The sequence below is a fragment of the Canis lupus genome, chromosome 18 (genome assembly GCF_048164855.1).
Source record: "Canis lupus baileyi chromosome 18, mCanLup2.hap1, whole genome shotgun sequence".
NCBI classification, from domain to species: domain Eukaryota; kingdom Metazoa; phylum Chordata; class Mammalia; order Carnivora; family Canidae; genus Canis; species Canis lupus.
In genome coordinates, this window is record NC_132855.1 from 15,643,859 (window position 1) to 15,668,805 (window position 24,947).

The following is a 24,947-nucleotide window of genomic DNA, read 5'->3' on the forward strand; positions in this document are numbered from 1 at the left end:
AATGGAAGGTCTCTACTTTCATCCTAAGAAACTAGAATAAAAGAGTAAATTTTGCCATGCCCAATATTGTTAAATGCTCTTTCTCCCCAAATTGATCAACAGACTTAATGCAATCCCAATTCCAATCAAAATCCCAACAGGAATTTTTTTAAAAACTGGTAAATGGATTCTAAGATTCATATGAAAATGCAAAGGATCTAGAATATCCAAGAGAACACTGAAAATTGAAGAATGAAGTTGAAAAAATTATACTCCCTGACTTCTGGATACACATATTGATAGTAATTAAGACATTATGCTATTGATATATAGCAATACTAGTGGGCTAAGACAAACAGATCAATGGAATAAACTGAAGAGAGTAGAAATACATATAGTTTTTCAGATGACTTATATAGCCCTATTATACATAGTCAGATGATTTTCAACAAAGTTGCAAAGGCAATCCACTGAAAAAGGATAGTCCTTTCCAAAGTAGTGCTGGAATATTAGATGCTCATATGCAAAAATAAGAATTTTATCCATATCTCACACCATACATAAATACCAACTCAAAATGAAAAAGAGATCTAAATGTAAATTTAGAAAACTCCTAGACAAAAACATACAAGAAAAATTTTGTACAATTGAGTTAGGGAAAGATTTCTTAGATACAATCTTAGAATCAAGATTTATAAAAGAAAAAAATTGATAAATTAGGCTTTATTAAAATGAAGAACTTCTGCTCTTCCAAAGACACTATTACAAGAATGAAAGGATGTCTCACAAACTTGGAGAAAATATCTGCAATTCATTTAATCTGATAAATGACTGAGAAAGCAGACAAAAAATGAGTACATGCTGAATAATTCCATCTTATAAAATTCCAGAAAATGCAAAACAATCTATAGTGACAAAAAGCAAACCAGTGGTTGCCTGGGAATGAAGGTTAAGGGGTTATAAAGAAGTAAAAGAAAACTTTTTGAGGTGATGGATATTTTCAGCACTGTAACTGTGAATATGGTTTCACAGGTACATACAAACATCCAAACTTATCAAACTGTATACTTTAAACATTTGTATAGAAGTTATAATCCAATAAAGTTCTTTTTAAAGATTTTATTTATTTATGTAGTTGAGAGAGAGACTGAGTGCAAGGGGGGAGCGGGTAAGAGCAAAGGGAGAGGGAAAGGGAACAGGAAAGAATCTTAAGCAGACTTCAGAGTGGAGCCCCAGGTGGGCTGAGCCAAAACCAAGAGTCACTTAACCAACTGAGCCACCTAGATACCCCCCAATAAAGTTTGGGGTTTTTTTAGATTTTATTTATTTATTCATGAGAGACAGAGAGAGAGAGAGGCAGAGACACAGGCAGAGGGAGAAGCAGGTTCCCTATGGGGAGCTCGACATAGGACTCAATTCTAGGACCCTAGGATCATAACCTGAGCCAAAGGCAGACACTCAACCACTGAGCCACCTAGGTGCCCCAGTTTTTATTTTTTAAGCAAAAAATATATACTAGAGATATGTTTGAGAATTAAATAGTATATTAAAATGTACCAGAAGAAAATATAACTAAGTATCTTTTAATCTTAATAAATAGGGGCCATTCTAAGCACAACACAATACTTGAAACTATAAAGAAAGCAATTAACATAATTAAATCTTAAATTTTACTATGTATAAATGTAAACCTTATATGTTAAAAAAGAATAAAAGTAAAAAAAATACAAGTAGTTAATGAAAATTACAAAATGTCTGTTTAATTTAGAAATGCAAATGTCATTTTTCACCCAACTATGTCAAAAATTTCTAAAATCCATCTGCTACACCCTTAGTATGAACCATGATATTGGTCACATAACCTGATATGGTTATACTGGAAGGAAGGATGGCATCTAAATAAAGTTTTCAAGTATGCATACTCTAACTCAGTCATTTGTCTTCAAAGAATCTCTATAGAGAAACGGAGAAGTACAAAATTTAAAAAAAAATTATATACATGGTACCTCCAAACAAAGGAATATTGTGTATCATTAAAATATAAATTTATTAACAAAGAAAGATAACCATATATTTGAGTAGCATAAATGGCATGCTATTTGTTATTCCATGTAAGTAAAGTTCTTGTGTAAAATTACTGGTATCACAGCATATTCTGAATGTCAGCTAATTTAACATCTATTCCCCTTTTCCCTTAGTCCCTGTCTATTAGTTCCCAGTCTCCTTTACAGCTACAGGAGGCTATGCAACACTATTGTGGCTATTGAGACCCCAGTAGAAATTTCCTAAGATTATGGAAACATGCCTTTCTGATAAAAGTTATAGTCATTGTTATAGCTGTCTCTTTTCTTTACCTCATAACTTGTAATCAGTTATGATGACTGAATTGGAAGCAGTTTATGGTCATGGGCCAATCAACACACTAGAAAAGGCACAGTGCAAAGAAAGAAAAAAGCGGGTCTTTGATAACATTCATAAACCACTACACCAGATTCCACTGCCCATTTCTGGACCTCACTTTATATGGAGGGCGGGAAGAATATATATCTATATAAACAAACACATACATATACATACATATATATGTATGTATTATATCTGTATCTTTATTTTTTTTAAGATTTTATTTATTTATTCATAGAGATGCAGAGAGAGAGGCAGAGACACAGGCAGAGGGAGAGGCAGGCTCCATGCAGAGAGCCTGACGTGGGACTCGATCCAGGGTCTCCAGATCACGCCCTGGGCTGCAGGCAGCGCTAAACCGCTGCGCCACTGGGGCTGCCCTATATCTGTATCTTTAGTACTTAAGAAACATTTAGCCAATAGCACTCCAGATATCTATATATACATAAGTAAATATATAGCCATTAAGCATATTAAAGCTTTTTATAATTATAATATTCTCTAAAGGCAAGGATTTGGGGTACTAGATACCTCTATTTGAATACTGCTGATAGGGTAACTGATAGGGCCCTTTGCTTAGTCAGTTTGACATATTTTCAAAAGCTTTTAAAATACTCTTATCCTTTATTTCACTCTATAATTCCACTTTTAGATATTCATCAAAGAAATAATAATAAATTTGGAGAAGTACTGCTACAATATATTTACAATATTAACAAACTGAAAATAATATTTATGTCAAAAAAATAATGCTGAAAAAAAAAAACCATAATGCCGGCCAAATGACCTTATAGCATGGATTTATGATAGGATACTATGCAATCCTTAAAATCATATAATAAAATATCTAATTATATAGAAAGACACTTCACAGCATTATGCAAAGTAAAATCCTTTGGGGGTAATGAAAGATATTTTTTATAATGATTAGGAAAATGTAATGAACATAAGCAGATATTGCTGGATGGTAGAATTACCAGGAATTTTTGTTTTTCCTTTTGGTTGTCCATTTTCAAATTTCACATTTCTTTTGTAATAAGAAAAATTAAAAGTTATTTTAAATACACCTATATTTTCTCAGAACAAAGAACTGAAATAAATAAATAGGAAGAGATGTAGCTTACAGCTAGCTTTATTTTTTTCTCTATGAAGATCATCAATTTTGTTTACTTCAGTTAAAAAATAATTTGCAATAGCAAGTTTACTTGACATCAACATACAAAGTTTTATATACATCAAGAGGGAAAAGCAATCTCAAGAAGTAAAAGGTGAAAAAGTACCAAGAATACTTATTTTAAATAATTACAGGATTCCATCATGTCCAATATGAATACACATCCAAGAACTCCAAAATAGAACCTGCTAAATCATACACATTGGATCTTGGGGAAATTTTTCTAAAACTTGTCATTGAGTCCCATTTATTAAGTGAGTAAGAAGCAAATATATGCTGCTAAGCCTAAAATATCTGTGACATTAAAACAATTAGCCCAAAATCAGTAGGAAAATGGATGAGTTATCTAAGCTTTCCTTAGTTCTTCCCATCTAATCTATATCTTACAGAGATTACCTCTCTGGTTAAAAGCATCCATTTTTATTCAATCTCTGTGGGTTTTCATCCACCCACAGTAAAGATCACCAACTCAGAAGCCAGGGTCTTAAACATTTTTCAAAGGTACCAATAAACTCAGAGTCCAACATGCAATTTCCAAATATTCCCAGGACAGTATAGGGGACCCAAGGAACTAATACATTTGCATAAGATGTTGTAAGGATAGTGACTCTTTCTGCCTTTTTTATAACCCAGATGTTTTCTGAGAAAACTGAGAAAAAAAGAAAAGGGAAGGGAAAAGATAAAGACACCAAACATTACAAAACATTGCTAACAATGTGTGTGTGTGTATCCAAATTCAATTAAAACTAAAGAACAGATTAATTGTAATAAAGATTATTTAACTTCAGAGATTTTTCATTGAGCTAGATATAAATAAAGCTTTTTAAACACTTCAAATTAATGAAAAATAAATTTTAAGCACTTTAAGTAGTTAATAACACAAAAGTTGACTTACCATAAATTTCTAAACCTTGTGGAAAATACTCTTTGTATTCTAAATCCTATCCACTAATGCCAGAATGAGGATGCATATCATAGTCAACAGTGCCAATTTTTAATGAGGGATTTAAAAAGGCTGATTTAATTCCAAGATTTTTTTTTTTAATTCCACCCCAACACAGTAAAGTTAATAGATGCTACACATTAGAAACCTGGCTACTAAAGATGTCTTATCCAATCAACACCTCTCTTTTCTAAGCTACTCAGAAAGAAAAGCTGACACCTGGAGAAAGTCACACCTTCACAAATTACCCCCAAATTCACTGTGATATTCAAGCTTTATATACAAAGCCCTTTCTAAAGGATCAGAGCCAGAGAACTGAACAATCGCCCCCTCCAGCTGATGGAGAAAGCAAAACCACAAAGAGCATCTACTTATAAGATTACTTTTTATGGGCATAGAATATACTTTAAAAAGGTACATAGTCAAAAACCTAAAATAAAGATGAATAATAAATATTTACATTCCAAGCAAAAAATTCCAGTCTAAAAAGAAACATTTGATGTTTTCATTTCTGAATACTGAAGCAAAATAATGATTATAATAATTTTAATCAAACTTAAAAGGTATACCTTATTACCTTGTTGATATAAGCTATTTGCCTTTGAACAGGCAAACAAGAGAGAAAAATCTTTGAGGCATTTTTATATTCTGACTTAACAATTATCTGATAATTACCCTATCATTACCTGCTGATGAAGGATTCCATTCTGAATTCTTAACATTTCTGATGTTACAGGCATGTTACTTCAAAAGTCCTACCTGGAAAGAGACTGAGAAGACTAACTGGAGATTTGTTGGTATCAATAGTTAGTTTGTGGCTTGCAGTTTTTGAAGGCTGACCTGGTAGACAGATTAATTTCAGAGGAAGTCTAAATTTACATTGGATAACCCGAGGAATGCCTGAAATAAAAAGAGAAAAATGTAGATTCATAGATTTGACAGAAAATTTGACCAAAAAACTGAACTCTATTAACAGTTTGAGTAGCAATACATCTTAGTTTAAAAGTTTGCTCCTGTCCATTTCATTTAGCATAACTGAAAAAACTATAAAGTATTATTATAATACATTTTTAAAATTATTGCCAAAGAGTTCAAGACAAAAATAAAATCCTAAAAAAAAGAGTGTAGGCTTTACTCTAACAGCATATTTTAAAAATCATCACAGTTGAACACTACACAAAACAGTATATTTAGTTTTATACTCAATTACTGAACTGCCTTTTAAACTAAGACCTTAATAGTTCTACCCTCAATCCAAGACTATCAGCTAAATGAGCAAATCTGTATCAGGAAGATGTTATATGACTTTATCTAATATTTTTTTCTACCACCAAAAAATTTAAATCTTTAGCTATTTTTACTTATTGAAGATTCAAATTACAATTAAAAATCTACAATAAATTATAAGTACAAAAGCAGAATTTGCTCTAGTGAAGTTTACTGAATTTCACATTATTTCCATATTAAGAAATTAGTTTCATATAAATTAAATTTTTCTCAATGCATTAAACTTTACATATCCCTGCTAAGTGACATTTTGAAAGTATTAAATGGTCATTCAAATGAATTGTTTCAGTACATTTACAGGCATATTCAAATAGGTAAATAAATAACAATGAAGAGTTTTATGTCAAAATTAAAAGTTTTTAAGATCATTCCTTTCAATATTTTTACAAAGAATGAAATTGAAACCAAAGCAAATTAAGTTCTCTACTTATAAATCTAGAAAAGCAATTCTACAACTTTAGTTTTCTCTCTTTTTATTCTAGGATTCCACCTTTAATTGGTAAGATAAAAGGTAATATATTGAAACCTCTACCTTAGTATATTGTTGTAGAGAAATGAAAAACTTAAAATATTCTACTCTATTTGATATATCCACACATTAATTCCCTTATTTCTTTTTTTTTCTTAATCTAATTGACATTTATTAATCATTATAGTTAAAACCCTTTATTTCTTTATAGTGAAGTCAGTGAGCAACTTAAAGATAGCAAAAGCAGAAGCAGCTAAAGTTTGGGGACATATCCCAAAGCAGGATCCCTAGAATTAGTGATATATTCTGTTAATGCCAATTGGAATTGTACAGCTTACTCGATATCCAAGCTGGAAGTACACTTTCCAGAAGTACTTATTCACTAGGATAATGAGTGATCATCAACAATGGCAAGTATATTGATATATGAGGTCAATTAAATACTTTTTCAGAGCATGTGGAGCATATTTGTGATTCTCTTCAACATAATCTATTATCCATTAAATTTTACATAGCTCATTTTTTTGCTCATAACCAACAGATGTTAAATTCACTTCTCCTTGAAACCTAGATACAAATTATAACTGGTGTCTCTTTAGAAAAGTCCCAAGACATTATTCCCTGACATTCTGTGAGGTTTTAGAGGCATGTGTATTTGTACTTTACAATGATGAAATGTTTTGATTCAAAATATTATGGTAACATGATCTAAGCTACTGTCCAAACCACAACGATCAATATCACCATAAAAAATATTGCAAAGCATTATTTTTTTCTAACTTCATATAGTTTATATATCCCCAAATTATGGAAATATACCTACTAATATGTTTCCTCTACAATATATAAATTACAGTCTCAATTAATAGATGCAGCCTGGAAAGAACAAGGAAACTAAAACCTTTTTCCATGTCCTTCATTTTTAATGAATGTAGTAATGGAAAAAAATCCTTCATCTTTTGACAATTCTGTAAATGCACAGAGAAGCTACCTTTGATACACTTTCAACCAAAGTCTAAGCTAAGTGTTCAAACAAAATCTGACTGTAAATGTCCTTCTAAAACTATACTGCTGGGACGCCTGGATGGCTCAGCGGTTGAGCGTCTGCCTTTGGCCCAGGGCATGATCCAAGGTCCCAGGATCAAGTCCCACATCAGGCTCCCTGCAGGGAGCCTGCTTCTCCCTCTGCCTATGTCTCTGCCTCTCTCTGTGTGTCTCTCATGAACAAATAAACAAAATATTTTTAAAATAAATAAAACTATATTGCTAAAAACTGTGGCTCTACTTCACTTGGATCAGATAGATAATGCTTGAGTTGGTGGTAAAAAAAAAATAATAATCACAATCAACAACACTGGCCTTATGTTACTGAGTCTATATATTTGAAGATTATTATCCTAAATCTCCAAGAACCTAGAGCTAAGAAACTTGTGGTATATGTAGGTTTTCAGAAACTGAAACAAATGGATAGCAAGAACTAATGAATGCAAGAAGGGAAATACAGTATAACTCAATTCACAACTCAGGTCAGTTAATGACAGTATCACACACTAGGGCAATGGTCAGCAGTTGCTAAGATTTGTAGAAACCCTCCAGAATTTCTTTTCTCTCCAGGTACTGTAAACATGTTTCATAGGACATTTGGAAAACATTATTTTGAAAAATGATGACACTTATACTTAATAAAATGATTATGGCTATTTTTTATATGCTAGCAGCTTTTTTATGGCTATTTTTTTATATGCTAGCAGCTTAAAAAGTTTTACCATTGGAGAAAAAAGAATATGAAATCCTTTAGAAACCAGTTTAAGGAAACCATTTCTTCAAGAAGAAAAACTACAATGCCAGTATTTAATACTACTTCCCATTAAATTAAAACCCCAGTCTTTTAAAATACAATCTCCACTATTTAAAGGGGTTTATCAGAGACACATTTTTATTGAGCTTTACATTTTCTTGAAAAGCCTGAAATGTAAATTTAGCTACCAATTTACTCTTCAGGCTGTGATTGCATCTAAAAACCTGAAGCCAGAGGTAGAGAGGTATGTGTGAATACATGCATGTATGTGCCTATAATAAGGAAGGAAAGAATTACATGTATTTAATTTTCAAATTTTCTACTACAATAGCTTTCAATTTACTTGAAAGTCTAATTGGTCCCAATTTTTCCTACCATCAGTGATATTTTCTCTATGTAGTTGGCAAAACAGTCTCTATATCTGGCTCATTCAAATAACTTTCTGAGTGTTATTACTGAGGAGAAAAAAAAGGTCATTTATTAATACTCAAATATTGGCCTACTCATTCATCAGACTGACTTTGTTCTGCAGTTTTTTATCAAATATAATCACCTCTCCTTCAGACACTTCCCTTTCTAGCCTAACAGAGGAAATGAATAGTCGCAACTACTCTGGTGCAATTAATCACAAAATTATTTAACACTTAGAGAGAAAATTCACATCAAAACCACTCTTGACAGAACAATTTCTCCAAGAAGAGAATTCTAATTACACCTGGCACACCCAGGAGCCTAGTATCCCTGTCAAGAGGGATGCCAAAATGTGCTTTGGGGGAAAAAAAGGTAAAAAAGAACATATATATCAGAGTAGAATAACTATATATATTACACATCTATATAATGCCTTCAGAACTCTTTCCAGGGGCCTGCTAGAGTCATTTCATATTGAAAACAAGGAACCCCAAAGCAGTAGCAATGTCTGGGAGCCAGAACTTCCTTGATCCCTTCCTGTTATGTCTGGCTACGTACTGTGCCCCATCTGCAGTCATGTTTTACACTGCCCATGTCATGTAACTTTAATGCAGACATAATGGAGACTAACTCTTATGGGACAACATAAAATCTCCTTTGCTTCTCTTTTTCCATATGTAAAAGCAGGACTGCTTATCTGCAAAGAGCCTGAACAGATCAGGCCAATAAAATGGACCAGTCTTTGAAATTTGAAGCTTTGTGTGTAAGTTAAGATCTAAGTGGCAACATATTATGCAACCTTGCAACTAGATGAAGCTGAATATTTCAACTCTACTCTCTAAAGCATAATTATAATTTTAAAATATATCATAAGAGATTATTAGCTTTGTATTGAAATACTAAAATTTCCATGTATTGTGATTTTTTTCTCTTGGTTTGGGCTGAATTTACAGTAAGAAGGAGTAAATTCCTTTCAATGATAACCTTTACTAATTTTTTTGAAGTTAAATCATTTAAATAATATGGTATTTTACAAAAGTCAGTATAAAATCTTACCAGCTAGATCAATCTTGCCAAGTAAAATGTAAACATTCATTATTAATAGTCATTTTTAATAACCCAAATCCTAATTTGACAAGTATATTTCATGTTATTAAGCTAAACACTTAACTCCTATTAAAATGTTTCTCATATGAATATATTTTCACCTCCCAGATACAATGCAACTCAGGTGGTTGGCATTACCAAAACTGGATGAGTAAATTACTGTCATTGTTTTTAAGTATTTTATTTATTACTAATTAATATTGTCATCTAATATTTATCTTAAAATATCTAATAAGCAGAGATAAACCACCACTTAAGTCTGTGTCTGGGAGGAAAAATAATCGAAGCAGGATATACTCTAAGTGCCTGTCATCTACCCAGATATTGCACAATTCAACAATGAATACTTGAACCCTCCTCTCAAAGAGCCCAAAGTCTACTAGGGAAACCTAAGGAACAAACTTAACAAAATTCATATTATGATAGGTATTTCAGCAGAGTCATAAATAACGGATTTGGGAAAAATACAATTGGTAACAGTCATCATTGACCCAGGCAAGTTTAAGGGATGAGAACTTTGATGACATTGCCCCACAAATTTTAAACAAGATAAGAAATAAGCCCACAGAATAAGTATTGATGGTGTTCTGACCAGAGAAAGCAGTGGATCTATTTGGACATACAGAAAACAGACAATTTAGAAAACATAACAGACATTTATAAAAGACAATTTGTATGTCTCAAAAGATATGCACATCAGTACAGAAAGTATATAATGTCAGTATTCTGATAATGATGCTAACATTGATCGATTGATCGTTTGATTACAGTAGTATTACAAAAACAATCCTGTAAAGAAATTGTGTTCTCTTTGCAATTAAAAAGTAATCTATGGAGTATGTTTTGAGATGGAATATTCTATTATTCCAATGAATTTAGTGTCCACTGACAAATCTTGCCTGAACTAACTATTGCACAGGTTTTGCAAAATAATGATTCTCTAATTCTATTACTCATTCTACATTTATTAGCTGACATCCTCTTGTAGAGTTTTCCCTCTATACATACCGTTTTATATGACTATACTCACAGATTCTATTTGTCTTCAGCATATTATAATACATTACTATTATGATTTTGATGCTCAAAATGTCCCATATCTAGCCAGTGGAAACTCCTTCACTGGCTTCTGAATCATTTTGATGTACTATCATTTCTTAACCACTTCTTTGCTTTCTGACCCAACAATATAGGATAGGCTCTCTTATTTTCCCTTCTCCAGACCTGGAAACAGCCTTTTCTCTAAGAACCCTGATCCCTTTTACTAGAGATGATACTCAGATCTCAAGACCTGTGCAATAGGTGTGCTCATTACTAATGAGCTGAAGCCTAAATAGGTCTCAGCCCCATCTCTATTGCCTCTCCTCCACTCCACTGCCATAACCTCCAGCTGCCCATCTGACGTGTTATTTGGCTTTCCTTCAAAACCAGTTCTTCACACTGCAATGAGAGTGATCTTTCCAAAACACAAATCTATTCCTGTCATATACAGGGGCAAAAGCATGTGTGTGTGCATGTTCACATCCATGCACTTCATGACATACTTAAAACCATTTAGTGGCTGCCCTTTGATCACAGAATACACACCAAAATCACAAACATGGGCAGCCTGGGTGGCTCAGCGATTTAGCGCCGCCTTCAGCCCAGGGAGTGATCCTGGAGACCTGGGATCGAGTCCCATGTCGGGATCCCCGCGTGGAGCCTGCTTCTCCCTCTGCCTGTGTCTCTGCCCCTCAATCTCTCAATATCTCTCTCTCTCGCTCTCTCTCTCTCTCTCTCTCTCGAATAAATAAATAAAATCTTTAAAAAAAACAAAAACAAAAACAAAATCACAAACATGATCAAAAAGACCCCACATGGCCTATCCTTTCCTTATACCCTTGTTTACACCTTGACCGCTTTATCCCATCCCTCAATCAATTAAAAATAGAAAGAAAGAAAAATAAAACAATTAGAATTCAGTGACGAACACCATTTTTTCCTTATTCTTCCTTTAAGTAAAATAAGATAGAGCATATAAGTAAATCACCAATGACTTACTTATAAGTGGTCAATGACACTTCTGATTTTTTTTTTTTTCCAAAAAAGTCATGGAGCTTTATTCTTTCTCAGAACTCTGAAACAACTAATAACAAATGACAAGTCTCTACAAGAGGAAACATTTCTGATCCTCTCCATAGCCAGATAAAGGCACTGAATCATCCTAAACAGGTTTCTATAGTTAAAACAGCAGTCTGTAAAAATAGTTCGTTCATGGTATAATACCAGTTCAATTCACTGACCAATTTTCAGTTCTGAAATTCATTTTGTTCTAAATTCTTTTCACTTACCATCAGGATTTCGATCTATCCACCAGAGGCGATGCAGAAAAGGGCAGGGGAGAAAGAATGTAACAATTTATTTGTGGCCAAATTACAGTACAAACTTAATACACATTTGCTTAAAAATATACATTGAAATTTTCAAGGTTCTCTTAGATGATTTAAATGGCCCCCCAACATAAATAAGTCAATTCACAACTGAAGAGTATAACATGAAATCTAACAATATATCTACAAATCCATTCTCAGAAGTCCACGCAGCTTGTACTCTGGTGTAAATGTGGAAACACACAAACACACACAAACAGAGATAAGGTATATGATCTAGACAAAGAGCAAACCAGACTCAATACATAAATGACATCAAGAGGATTAAAGAATTGTTGGAAAAAATTTGAGTGCAAGGCCAAATACACAATATTTCTAGTTTCTCTCACTTATATTATCATTTCAGTCAATAGGTACACTGTGGACTAATGTCTTTTGGTTTTTGTTTTTGGCTTGTCTTGGTATTCTTTTACTTTTATAAACTTTTTTTACATTTTAATCTCTAATTAACTTTCAACTAATTAATGCTATGCTCTTTGGTTTAGCAATAATTTATAATCTTTTAAATTCTGTCTATAGAAAAGTCTAATCGTTAAAAATGATATGTGTAACCATAAGCTCACAAACTGATTTTACTACTTTATAATGTATTTGTAAAGCATTTTATCCACCTACACAACCCATTTCTCTACTTTAAATCATTTTCAACTAGTGTCACTCCTTTCCCTGAAAACAAATTAAATATTTAGTTGAATTAAGGTGTCAACAGTGTCTACAATACATATTTGAACTGTAACAAGGATTAAAAAGTGTAAAAATTCCATTATTAGTGAGATGCTCAATTAATGATAAATGATCTAGAGATTTTAGCCAAATATTTCTTTTTTATTTCACAACTCAAAATTAAAATAATTTTAAAACTTTTAATGTCCTTTCCAGAAATGTCCAACTAAAAAAGTCTATCACTCTTTGATGCCTTTCTGGAAGTTTTATATTTCTTAATGAAGCCAGCTTTCTCAAAGTCATTTATACATAAAATATTTACATAACCCCAAATTTTGAAAATACAATAAATGATTAAAGTGGTCAACTTTGACTAATAATGAATTTTTTAACAACTTAAAGCAAAATAACTTACAAAGCAGAATAGATTTTGAAAACATGTATCAAAGTTATAAAATCACTTCAGAATATAAAGTTGTCACTGCATAAGCCAGAAAATTCACTTAGACAAAATTAAAACTATAATTATTTTTTTAAACTATAATTATTTTAAAACATTGCTAAATAAGCAAAGCGGACATCAATAGAGAAGAAAAAGATAATTGATGCATCTCTAAAACTTTTAGAACTAAAAAAAACTATAAGAAATGTTTAAAAAATGCAAATGCTAAAACATGCTATTATCAGTTACACTATGTTAAAACATTTTTTAAAAAGCAATGACTAATTAATCATATCCTACCAATAAACAAGCTGTCAAACAGTTAATATGAAAAATCCACTGCACAGGGAAAAACACACTATAAAATTTGACCAAAGATGAAATTTATACTAACTGAATCTCAACTGAAGATAACTTTTTCAATTTAAAATGAGTTCCTTGACAAACTACAGGTCAAATTTTAGTAAGTCTGTTCTTAAATATTTTAATATGTACCCCACTAAAGAGTTTTATTTAGTCACTAAAATAGTGTCTAAACTTCTGAATACTGCTTTATATTAAAGCAATCCATAATAGTCTTTTTCACTGATTCAGACTAGGCTTTTCTCCTTGGTTCAAATAAGTGAAGTCTAATACCATTCTTTTAGTGTTAATAAAAATATATTTGCTATTAATTAAGACAGAATCAAACATTATATGCAGAAATCAGATAAATAGATGAATCTCTAATAATTCATAACACATAAAAGTAATTTAGATATACAATTTTATTTAACACTAGGAAAGAATATTTTTCCATTTAGTCATATTTACATGCGTTTTTCAATCTTAAACATTTAACTCATAACTCCAACAATTTAAAAGGAGTAATTAGGCTTATAAATCTGTAAACAACTGTGAGTTTACCTGATGGTCTGGAATATGAGACAACAGCATTTCCTTCCAATTCAGGTGGTGTATAACTCCCTTTCAGATAAACAGAAAAGGCTACTGTTCTACTCATCTCTGGTGCTATAAGCAATGTAAAAGTGATATTAAGTTACAAAATTTGGGGCAATTATTATTAACAACAGTTAAAAGTGATATTAAGTTACAAAATTTGGGGAAATTATTATTAACAACAGTTAAAGTTATATGCACACACTACATGCCAGCTACTATCCCAAGCATTTTACATGGATTAATTTCTTTAATTCTCACAATAACCCAGCAAGGTGTTTACTATTACTGTTCCCAACTTTTGTGCATGAGGAAACTGACTATCGAGAGATTAAGGAGCTTGCCCAAGGCCGTATAGCTCATATAGAACTGAGGCTGACTCCAGAACAAGGGTGCCCATACTCTATGTCACTGCTTCTCTTTAGTCAGATGAAAAGGCAGTATGATTAGAAAAAAAAAAAAAATGTACACAAAAAAGCAAGAGAATTTGGGAATGGTGAATAGTATACTTTATCATGGCTAGAATCAGACTGCAGGGGAAAATGGAAGGGGGAACTGCATATGGATATATCTGTAACTGTAATGACTTTGCATATTATACCTAACTTTCTATATTTGTGTATTTGACCTCCAACTGGTATTAGGCAGTCTTAGGAGAAGTGGAAGAATAAATTGTTCAGAATGTTTTAGAAAGACAAATTGGAAGTATTGTGAAAACATTAAAAAATAAAGTGAGAATCCAATGACTGGTTATCACATACAAGGTTACTTCAACCATTCAACCATTCATTCAGTGTTTCAATTAATATTTTATTGAATTCCCCCTATCTGCCAGGCACTCAAGTAAGGGCAAAGAAAGAAATATGTTCTTGACTTCATTAATAAGATACAGAATCACTAGCTGAACAACAGCAGTAAACAAAGAAAGGAAAAGACTAGAAAGATAAATCATAAATCATTCTGATAGGACTAATGACAACTCGATGTAAACAGTAGGGCATGAGAAATTCTGTGCAAAAAAATCTAAGAGTTGCCATTTACAACCTTTCTACTATTTTAGGCATTATTACAGATATCTTACATAGCATCACTTTCTAATTAAAGTCTCAAAACAGCCCTGCAAGACAGATATCATTATCCCCTTTCTACAAATTAAAAGAAATTAAGGTTCCCAGTAATTACTAAAGTAGCTTGCTGAAGGTTATACATTGAGTAAGTGTCAGAACCAGGATTCAAATTCAGGCCAGACTCCAAAGCCAATATGCTTTCTGCAAACATAACTGAGTCAATAAACAGCTCACTAGAGAATACCAATAAAGAAAGCTTTCCAAATTATAGTATTTAAGTACAATTACAGGCCCATCTAGTTAAGGAAAGCACTTGAAAATCTGTAATTACTTCAGCTCAACGACCATTGACTAAATGTTCCTGTTTTTAAAAAAGTATCATTCATGCTTGATGTTTGGAGGGAAAATATCAACCAAACACAATCACTGACTTTAGAAAGATACCAGTCTCACTATTCAGACAAGAAATATAGTCATGAAATAAACATACTAACCAAAAAAAATCTTTTAATTAAAAGGAAACCTCACCATGAAACAGTTTAAGCCAAAACAGAACACTTACCCATAAATTCAAAGGTGAACTGGTCACAAGTCAATACTAAAGGTGGTTGCACATAGACTGATAATTTGGCTTTTTGTAATGCCAGTCGATTCTGCAATGTGACCTAAGGAAACAGAAATTGTTAATAGAAAATTATATTTTATCCAAAGTAATAGGATAGCAAAAGTATGTAAAAAATCACTAGCAAATAATGAGGAAACATTATCTGAGAAAAAGTGAATAGTCACAAAACATAACACATACCATAAGTAGTACATTAACTGGTAAGTGGATAAGTGGTAACTTCTACCCAGTTATAAACTGGACAGAGAAGGTGAACAGACTTTTCTCCAAAGATGATACAGTAATGGCCAAACAAGCACATGAAAAAATGCTCAATATCTTTAATCGCAATGAAGCGATTAAAACCACAATGAGATACTACTACACATCTACTAAAATGCTTTAGTCAAAAGAATAGACAAAAATAGGTGTTAGCAAGAATGTGAGCAAACTAGAAGCCTCATACATTGCTGATGGGATTATAAAATGGAATAGCCATGCAAGAAAACAGTTCAACAGTATCTTAAAAAATTAAACATAAATTTACCATAAGACCTCACAATTCCATGCCAAGAGAAAAATATATGCCCATCCCAAAAACTGTACACAAATTTAATAGCAACATTCTTTACAATAGCCCAAAGTAGAAACAACCCAAATGTTCATCAATTGATGAAAAGTTAAACAAAATATGGTATATCCTTTCAACAAAATAGTATTCAGTAATCAAAAAAAATAAAGTACCGGCACATGCTACAACATGGGCAAACTTTAAAAACATTATGCTAAGGGGTAGAAGCCAGTCACAAAGAACCATACTGTATGATTACATTTATATGAAATGTCCAGAATAGGCAAATCTATAGAGACAGAAAATAGATTAGAAGTTGCTACGGGATGAGACTGCGGGAGGGGTGGAGGGTAGAAGTGGGGGAAGGGAGCATGAAGTTACTTTTAGGAGGGACATAAATGTTCTAAAATTAAATTGTGGTGATGGTTCTGCAACTCTGCAATATAGTAAAAATTACTGAACTGAACTCTTTAAATGAGTAAATTATACAGTATGTGAATTATATCCCAATAAAGCTATCAAAAGCAAAGGAAAACTCTGCCCTGTGGCTGATGAATAATTACATCATGAAATATGTGTTCATTTTCTTTTGATGTAGAGATGTGACAATGGGATTATCTTATCTAGTATCTACATACCACCTTCTGCATAAATTAATTTTTCTTTAAAGATTTCCTTACTAGGTGGATATTTACTAATGTAGTTACATAACAAAGCACCATATTTTATTCCATGGCTTAACACAAAAATAGATGATAGAACTCATTCTAGAAAATATCAAAGAATGGCAATACTATCACATATCTCAGCTGGCTGCATTTCTAAACCAGTGCTCGTACATGGTGACTCTAAGAAAATTCTCCCACTCTGATTAGAATCAAAAGCTAAGAACTCTGGAGTAACAATGTGACTGGGAAATAGGATGGGTATGGGTAGAGAGAGCCAGAACTTTTCTCCCTCCCCCTAAAGAGAAGCATCAGCAGAAACCATCAGGCCCATGGATTTTTATGGGGCCACAGTGCTAGGAGGCATCATTTTTAGGATAATAAAGAAAAAGCTTAAAGATCTGACTTCCACCACACATGTTCTTTCTTTGAACTTTTATGTCCTAAAAGTCCCAGCCTTTGAACAGTCTCATTTGGATGAATTCATCCATATAGCTGGTATGGTAAGCCAGACTTATCACAGTTAACTACCCAGGTAGGGTTGGTATACCAACTGAATCACAATCTCTGGGGGCAGTTCTAGGCATTGATATTTTTTTTCTAGCTCCCCAATTGATACCTATGTACTACCAGAGTTAAGAAAAGAAATACTCTCCTTTTTATATGGCTGTAGAGCAACTTTCAGTCTACTTATTAGACTCTATTTCAGTCTATTTATTAGACTCTAGTATATGAGACAGATACATTTCATTATTAACTCACATACTGCAAGGGTACATTTATTTTTTTAAGAAAAGTTGTTTTTTAATTTCCCTTAAGTAAAAGGCACATATCACCTATTCCTTAATATATGTTTTATATATATATATATATATGTAATATATACATACATATAATACACACACACACACACACACACACTACAGAGAAAGAAACAATATACAGGAATATACAATTGGCCCAGAAACATTATATACATATAATTAGATTCAGTAAGTATCTTGCATTCATTTTAAATGAGTGGGTAGGGGATCCCTGGGTAGCGCAGTGGTTTGGCGCCTGCCTTTGGCCCAGGGCGCGATCTTGGAGACCCTGGATCGAATCCCACATCGGGCTCCCGGTGCATGGAGCCTGCTTCTCCCTCCGCCTATGTCTCTGCCTCTCTCTCTCTCTCTCTCTGTGACTATCATAAATAAATAAATAAATAAATAAATAAATAAATAAATAAATAAATAATTAAAAAAATAAATAAAAATAAATGAGTGGGTATTCTATACAATTTAAAAAATACGTTAAACACAAAATTTTTGATTTGCAAAGTAAAATTTTTAAAGGATAACTATTGATACAAATAAATACAACAAACATAGCAAATGAACAATGAATCCTCAATTTTTACTTTATAAACACTGGAAATATATGAGGGAAATGTGAATACCACAAGCAAATCTTCCTTCATGATGTCTGATCATTATAAACAACATAATACCTTTTTTGTAAAATCCTGATGGTAATAATGGGAAGAAGAAATTATGCTAGGTCCACCAAATAAAGAGGACACAACTTAAATATTTTACTATTAAGAATAATATAATGCTAGACTGTGCATATATTTTAAAACTAAATTAATAATATTAATGATACCCATTGACACCTTTCTACACTTATGGAACCATGCTAATATATTCTTTTTGTGCATTATCTCATTTAATATTCACAATATTGACAAATAGATGCCATTACTATACATCATTCTACAGAAGAGGAAACTGTGGTTCAGAGAGGCTAAATTGTTTGCCCAAGTCCACTCTGATTATAAGTGAAAGAACCACAATTTAACTTCTGTCTGCCAGAATCCAGAGCCCATGCTCATAATCAACTGTAGTTAAGTCTCAAAACATTTACTTGCAATTAAAAGTATCCTCATTTTACAGTTTAAAAAAACAGGCTCAGAGAAGCTAGATAACATGCCCAAGACCAACAAGCCAATATGTGCAAGACAGTTGAACACTATCACCAGGAATGTGTCATATGAGCTTAGTTTTAAAAAAGTGAAAATGAAAAATCCTTAAAGTAGTAATAAGCCGCTTGTTGAATACATTTGGGGACACCTGGGTGATTCAGTTGGTGAAGCATCTGCCTTCACCTCAGTTCATCATCCCAGAATCCTGGGATCAAGCCTGGCATGGTGGTCTCACTGGGCTCCCTGCTCAGCAGGGTGCCTGCTTCTCTCCCTCTGCCCTTCCCCGTCCCGCCCCCCCCACCCAACACACACACACACACCATGCCCATGATCGCTAGCTCTCTCTCTTTCTCTCTCAAACAAATAAATAAAATCTTAAAAAAAAAAAAACATTCCGATTCTGCATGGCATAACAATGTGTACTCAGACAATGATCACACAATTTTACATCGTTAGCAAGATCATGATAGCTCTCACCCACAGATTTATTAAACCCCAACAATGGGTTAGACATTTTCAAATGTGAACCAAGGAGATGTGTGATGAAAATAACTAGAGAACAAAGAAGACTTGTGTTTGAGCCAAAAAAAAAAAGAAGAAGAAGACGAAGAAAGAAAAGAAAAAAAAAGAGTTAAAGATTTGGCTAGATCATAAACCTCATATTTTAAGAGAAAAATAATTATAGAATATTAAGGGGAAAATATAAAACATTAATACAGGAATTTTCCATGCTGTTTTCTGGTTCGAACAAAATGAAATATGATCCTTAGAAAATATAATACCAAATTTTTATCCTAGACATATAAATATGATTCCAAAGGCCAGGTATGAACAACTGCTCTGCCTTAGTTGCCTGGAATAGATGGTCACGCATCATGCACATACTCAAGGTAGCCACATCTTCATTCACTTGGAACGGATGGAAAAATTTTCTCAATTAACAGGATTTATTATGATGGAAACTTGCATGGCTATATATCTTGGCTGCTGTTGTTATAAAAGGCTGTAAGAAGAGATTTATAGCAAAATTTGTATAGAAACTGTCAGACATAATCAGGAAGTCATTGTGTCTGCTGTATAAGTCCAGCTGATTTTATGCAACACACGAGGGTTGTTCATGCTTTCTCATGCTCTTATAATGGCAATAAGAAAGAGAGTTAAGACTTAGTCATTCACAAATATAGCAAATTCCACTAAGGAAGGAGAATTTTCCAGTAATGTCATGCCATCATTTTATGATGGCTATTATTACACATGAAAGCCTAAAAACTGCATGGGTAAGAAAGGTGATTTACTTATAGCAATAACTAGTAGTTGGGGAGGGAGTGGGAATTAGTATGAGCAATGTTATCTAGTTTAAGTATAGGATTTCTTTTTGCAATTTATAGTGTGCTCCTGAATTATTATGTGTGTGTGTCTGAACAGTATCAGTAGATACATAAAAAGAGGTTTCTCTACACAAAATTCTATAGATCATTCCTGGAACTCTGCAAGGTTGTTTTTTTTTTTTCTTTAAGTGTTTGATTTCTTGCCACTACTGCTTTTCCAGACTCAGAAGTATTAATGAGATAGAGCCTTTGATTGGATAGGGGGGAGGGAGAACTGGGGAAAGACCACCCTTGTTTCCAGTGGCAAGAGTCCAAAAAAATTAGCTTAGGAAACTGTTACAAGATTGGGCTCCCTTCAACTTCTACCAAAGATCCCCACATTTGGGCCACCCGCTGGGTCCAGTGTAAGCGAACACAATTGGTAAAGCCTGGTGCCCTGTCAAGCTCCTCCAAGGACAGCAACCCATAATCTAAGAAAATATAAAGTCCTGTCCAAGTTTTGACTAAGCAAATCGCCAAGATCCACAACTTTTCCTGGCTCCAAGGTCTGGGCAGTGATAAATATTTTCAGCTTAATAACGTGCTGACTGATTACCACACTTTAATCTAAATGCCTTAAGAGGGTTCTACATTTGAGTTCTAGTTCTAAAATTCTACAATGACAGGACTAAAAATCTTAACCAAAACCACATCCTTCACATTTTATTTTTTTTAGGACTATCAATTTGTCACTACTCTACTTTGTGGCTTCTTCATTTAATATTTTCTTGCTATAAATACATCCATTTAAAGCTAATGTTATGGCAGGTAGATGACTAGAAATTCCTCTCAAATATACACATAATTACACATAGAAGAAAGATATTAGCATTCATATGATTCCCCAATATATATATATGATGCATCAATAAACTGGTGACAACAGTGGCAGATGTAATGAAACGTATAATACTGTTTGTACATTACAGTCTAGAACCATGGTACAATACCTTAACTGTGACTGAAGGGATAAGGTCAATTCCCACTTCAACATCAGTAGCTTGCTGTAAACACAGAATTGAGAAGAGAAGGAAGGAAGAATGGTTTCAAATTACATGTCCATCAATGAGTAAACACAATGGGTGCAATATATACTTACCACCAAAGTAGGGAACTAACCATAAAGGACTTATCACTCTAATGACAGACTTTATAAAAGGGTCAATGTGGCTCTCTGAATGCCTTCAACTGGAAAGTCATGAGCTAATAAAAACCTTTTCCAAAAAGGAAAGAAAAGGTCACATATTTTATTGTCAAACTGCTCTCTTGCCAAATTTCCTTAAATGTTGAAACTCATTAATTCTATTAACTCGCTCTTTATATTATATAGAAGAAAGCCTCCTTGTATTTCTTAGATAAGCATTATGCCACCCTTTAAGGTCCTTATATTTTCAACTTGCCAAAGGTATGTTTTATTCTGATTAATAACATATATCTAAGAGATATAACCAATGATATAAAGCTTGAGTGGCCATACACCTAGAAAACAAAATAAAAGTGGAAGTGCATTTACTAACTCATATCATAAACTAGGTCACTCTTTGAACATCAGCTTGGGTTACTTGATCTTACCTCTTAATGAATTCAGAGCACAATATAATAGAGCAAACATTTCCTTGTAAGTTATAATTTATTTATTAGAGTGGTAGATTGAGAGGAAAAAATGCTCACTCTATGACAGAATAAGACCAAGGGGTAACATATTTTCTAATAATGTCCATTATTTGATTAGGGAACAATTAAGATCATAAAATCACTAATTCAACCAATGAATAGATTCATTGTGCTTTTAGTTAACTTATTTGAAATTTTTTTATTAAGAAAAACTAAGCCACTTCTAAGTAACTGGATGACTATAATATACTAGGTATCAGCATACTTAAGATTTGGGAGATACATATTCTATATACAACTTCATAGAAAACCATATATGAACTCTCATCCACCTTTTCAATCCAGAAGGCAGGAGAGCAATGCTTGTCTTATCTATAAAAGGCCTCACTCTAATATAAATTATATTATTTTTTGCACAAAGATGTGTGCTTTCATAATAATGACAAAATAAAACACTAAGCCAGACTTATTGCTCTAGTAGAATCTTAAAACCAGGAAATGGATTTTTACATTTTGCTGTCCACAGATCTAGAAGAGAAACCAAGATCTCCTGTTTCTTGCTCTTTTCAACCCATGTTTAAACACCTAGATACTTCAAGGACAGGAGCCCTTTGGGTTGATAAAATTACAGCCAGAAAGAAACAGCTACACAAAGACACTATGGCACCATAGCCACATAAATCATTGGGCTAGTGTTTTCCAATGGGATGAATATGATATTCTCAGGAATATCCAGAGAAGGAAAAAACAGTAAGACGAGGAAAATGAAGCTGGAAAGAGACACCTAGTTAAGAGGAAAAAGCACTCTGAGTTACCAATAGGGAAATATACATTACAATATAGTGCTATTACACAAGGCCTTTTCCTACAAGATCAAAAGTTGCTAAAGAACAGAAAGGGAATTCCTCGTTCCAAATAGCTTATGTTTAAGAGCACCTAGAAAAAATTATATAAGTTGCCCAAAGGAAAATAAGAATCATTTCCAAGGCAAGAAAATGTGTGTACATTTGTCAGCTAACTAAGCAAAAATGTTCCACTCAGACTACACCCTTCAGGTAGAGTGAGAAATGGTGTGTGCTGAATGGCCAATGTTTTAAACAGTGCCTCTACTATGTGACTCAGCTGAGTGAATGTTTCTTTCATATATATTAATTTTTTTTAAGTATCCCCAACTTACTACATTATGGCAATGTTAACGTGATTTTTATCACAGCTTGGGTTGGCTCTTTATACCAAGATTAATCTTTGAAAACTTAGGACAAGTACTTACTATATTATGCTCTGATACCTAAATATCGAAGTCACTTCCTAAGTAAAATTATATGACATGAACTCAAAATACAGTAAAAACCAGTGAATTTGATCACTTGCCAAAATTGATCAACTTCTGGTTCAGAGATAAACTTAATAATTTTTGCCCAAACTGCAGCCAGTGAGACATAATCAATTATAATCTAAACAAGCTTTTACAGAAAACTAAACAAGGAGACAGGGCAACATGACCAAGGATAGTACCTCATTCATCCTTGTTTCTCACCTCTGTTCATTTATAAAACAAAAATATATTAAGCACTCATTATGTGACAGGCACTAAAGATATGGCAGTGGACAAGACAAACAAATTCTATTATTATTCCCATTTTACAGATAAGAAAAATCAAGACAAGAAAATAAAATATCTTGCCCTGGGCCACACAGATAGAAATGAGGGAAAAATAATTCCTGGCCCAACTGTTTACTGTTAGATAACACACACAAACACCTCCCCTCCCCGTACCTCCCTGCTATACAACCACCATAATGTATTAAAGGCTATAGATTAGCACACCCTGAGCTAGGCCTTTCATAGACATTATCTCATTAAACCTTCAACAAAAATCTCATGGCGTCAGTATTATTCACCTAGACTATGGTTATCTCAATATTCTGATACTGAAAAAGGTTTTCTTTAAAAAAAAAAAAAAATGTAGACTCAGAATAATGAGGAAAACTTCTTCTACTGTTGCCCCTTCCTCTTCTTTTTGTAGACCAAAGTCCTGCCTAAGGGACTCCTTACTAAGAGATTGGAAATGTTTTCTCTGGAAAGTAATAAAGAGTAAAAGTTGTTCTCCTCCCTGAAGTTTCTACCTGGGGTCCAAAAATTCAAAACAATACACATATTGATCCCAAATCAGAATCCACCACTATCATGAACCCTTCTAAAGTCTGCAAATACAACTGATGAATTCTTGAACATTACATCAGAAACTAAATATATACTATATGTTGGCTAACTGAAGTAAAATGAAATAAATAAAGTAATTAATTAATAAACAAACAAAGTCAGTGAATATACCTACAGACACTGAATCAACATTAGGAGAAACCATGGCAGAAACTTTCAAATCATCTTCTCTCTCAGTCACGGGCCAAATACCTATAATTTAAAAAGAAAAACAACGTTTAATCATAAGTAAACCTGCTGTATATAGTTGTTTTTTTTAAAATAAAAAAAAAACCCTGGGTGGCGCAGCAGTTTAGCGCCTGCCTTTGGCCCAGGGCGCGATCCTGGAGACCCGGGATCGAATCCCACGTCAGGCTCCCGGTGCATGGAGCCTGCTTCTCCCTCTGCCTATGTCTCTGCCTCTCTCTCTCTCTCTCTCTCTGTGTGTGACTATCATAAATAAATAAAAAATTTAAAAATAATTTTTTTAAAAATAAAAAAAATAAAAAATAAAAAAGGTCTTTCTATATACCATATATCAAAAAACAATCCCATACTCACAAGTTGAAAAAAAAAATGCATTTCAGAATTAGAACCTAATGATAATTCTTCCCCCACTACAATATTTTAAAGAAAAATTATTTTTCTCCAAAGATATCATCTAAGATGTGTCTCAGTGACTGAGGAGTGTTGGGAACTTCAATCCCCTCTCCTTAACACTATAGGTAGGAGCCCAAACTATACCTTTTTGAAGGTAAGTTGATCAGAACTATCAAAATATAAAATACACCTACTCTATGATCTAACAAGTTCTACTCCTTAGCATTTATCCAATACTCACAGATATGC

General features: G+C 33.1%; 1 protein-coding gene across 18 annotated transcripts in view; it reads right to left on the reverse strand.

Moving 5' to 3' along the window:
- The window catches only part of BBS9 (Bardet-Biedl syndrome 9), a 432,524-nt gene that overhangs the window by 219,629 nt on the left and 187,948 nt on the right, over positions 1-24,947 (reverse strand). For 16 of the 18 annotated variants that reach the window (XR_012010672.1, XM_072783523.1, XM_072783520.1 and 13 more), the window contains 6 exons: positions 24,235-24,311; positions 21,232-21,285; positions 15,674-15,776; positions 14,012-14,116; positions 11,902-11,916; positions 5,259-5,399 (listed from right to left, as the gene is read on the reverse strand). Coding sequence is in view for 17 of the 18 variants with exons in the window: in XM_072783523.1 (XP_072639624.1) it covers positions 5,259-5,399; positions 11,902-11,916; positions 14,012-14,116; positions 15,674-15,776; positions 21,232-21,285; positions 24,235-24,311 (495 nt within the window). In the remaining variant the exon portion in view is untranslated. The remainder of the gene's footprint in view (positions 1-5,258; positions 5,400-11,901; positions 11,917-14,011; positions 14,117-15,673; positions 15,777-21,231; positions 21,286-24,234; positions 24,312-24,947) is intronic. The other 2 variants (XM_072783524.1, XM_072783526.1) reach the window with 1 other exon arrangement.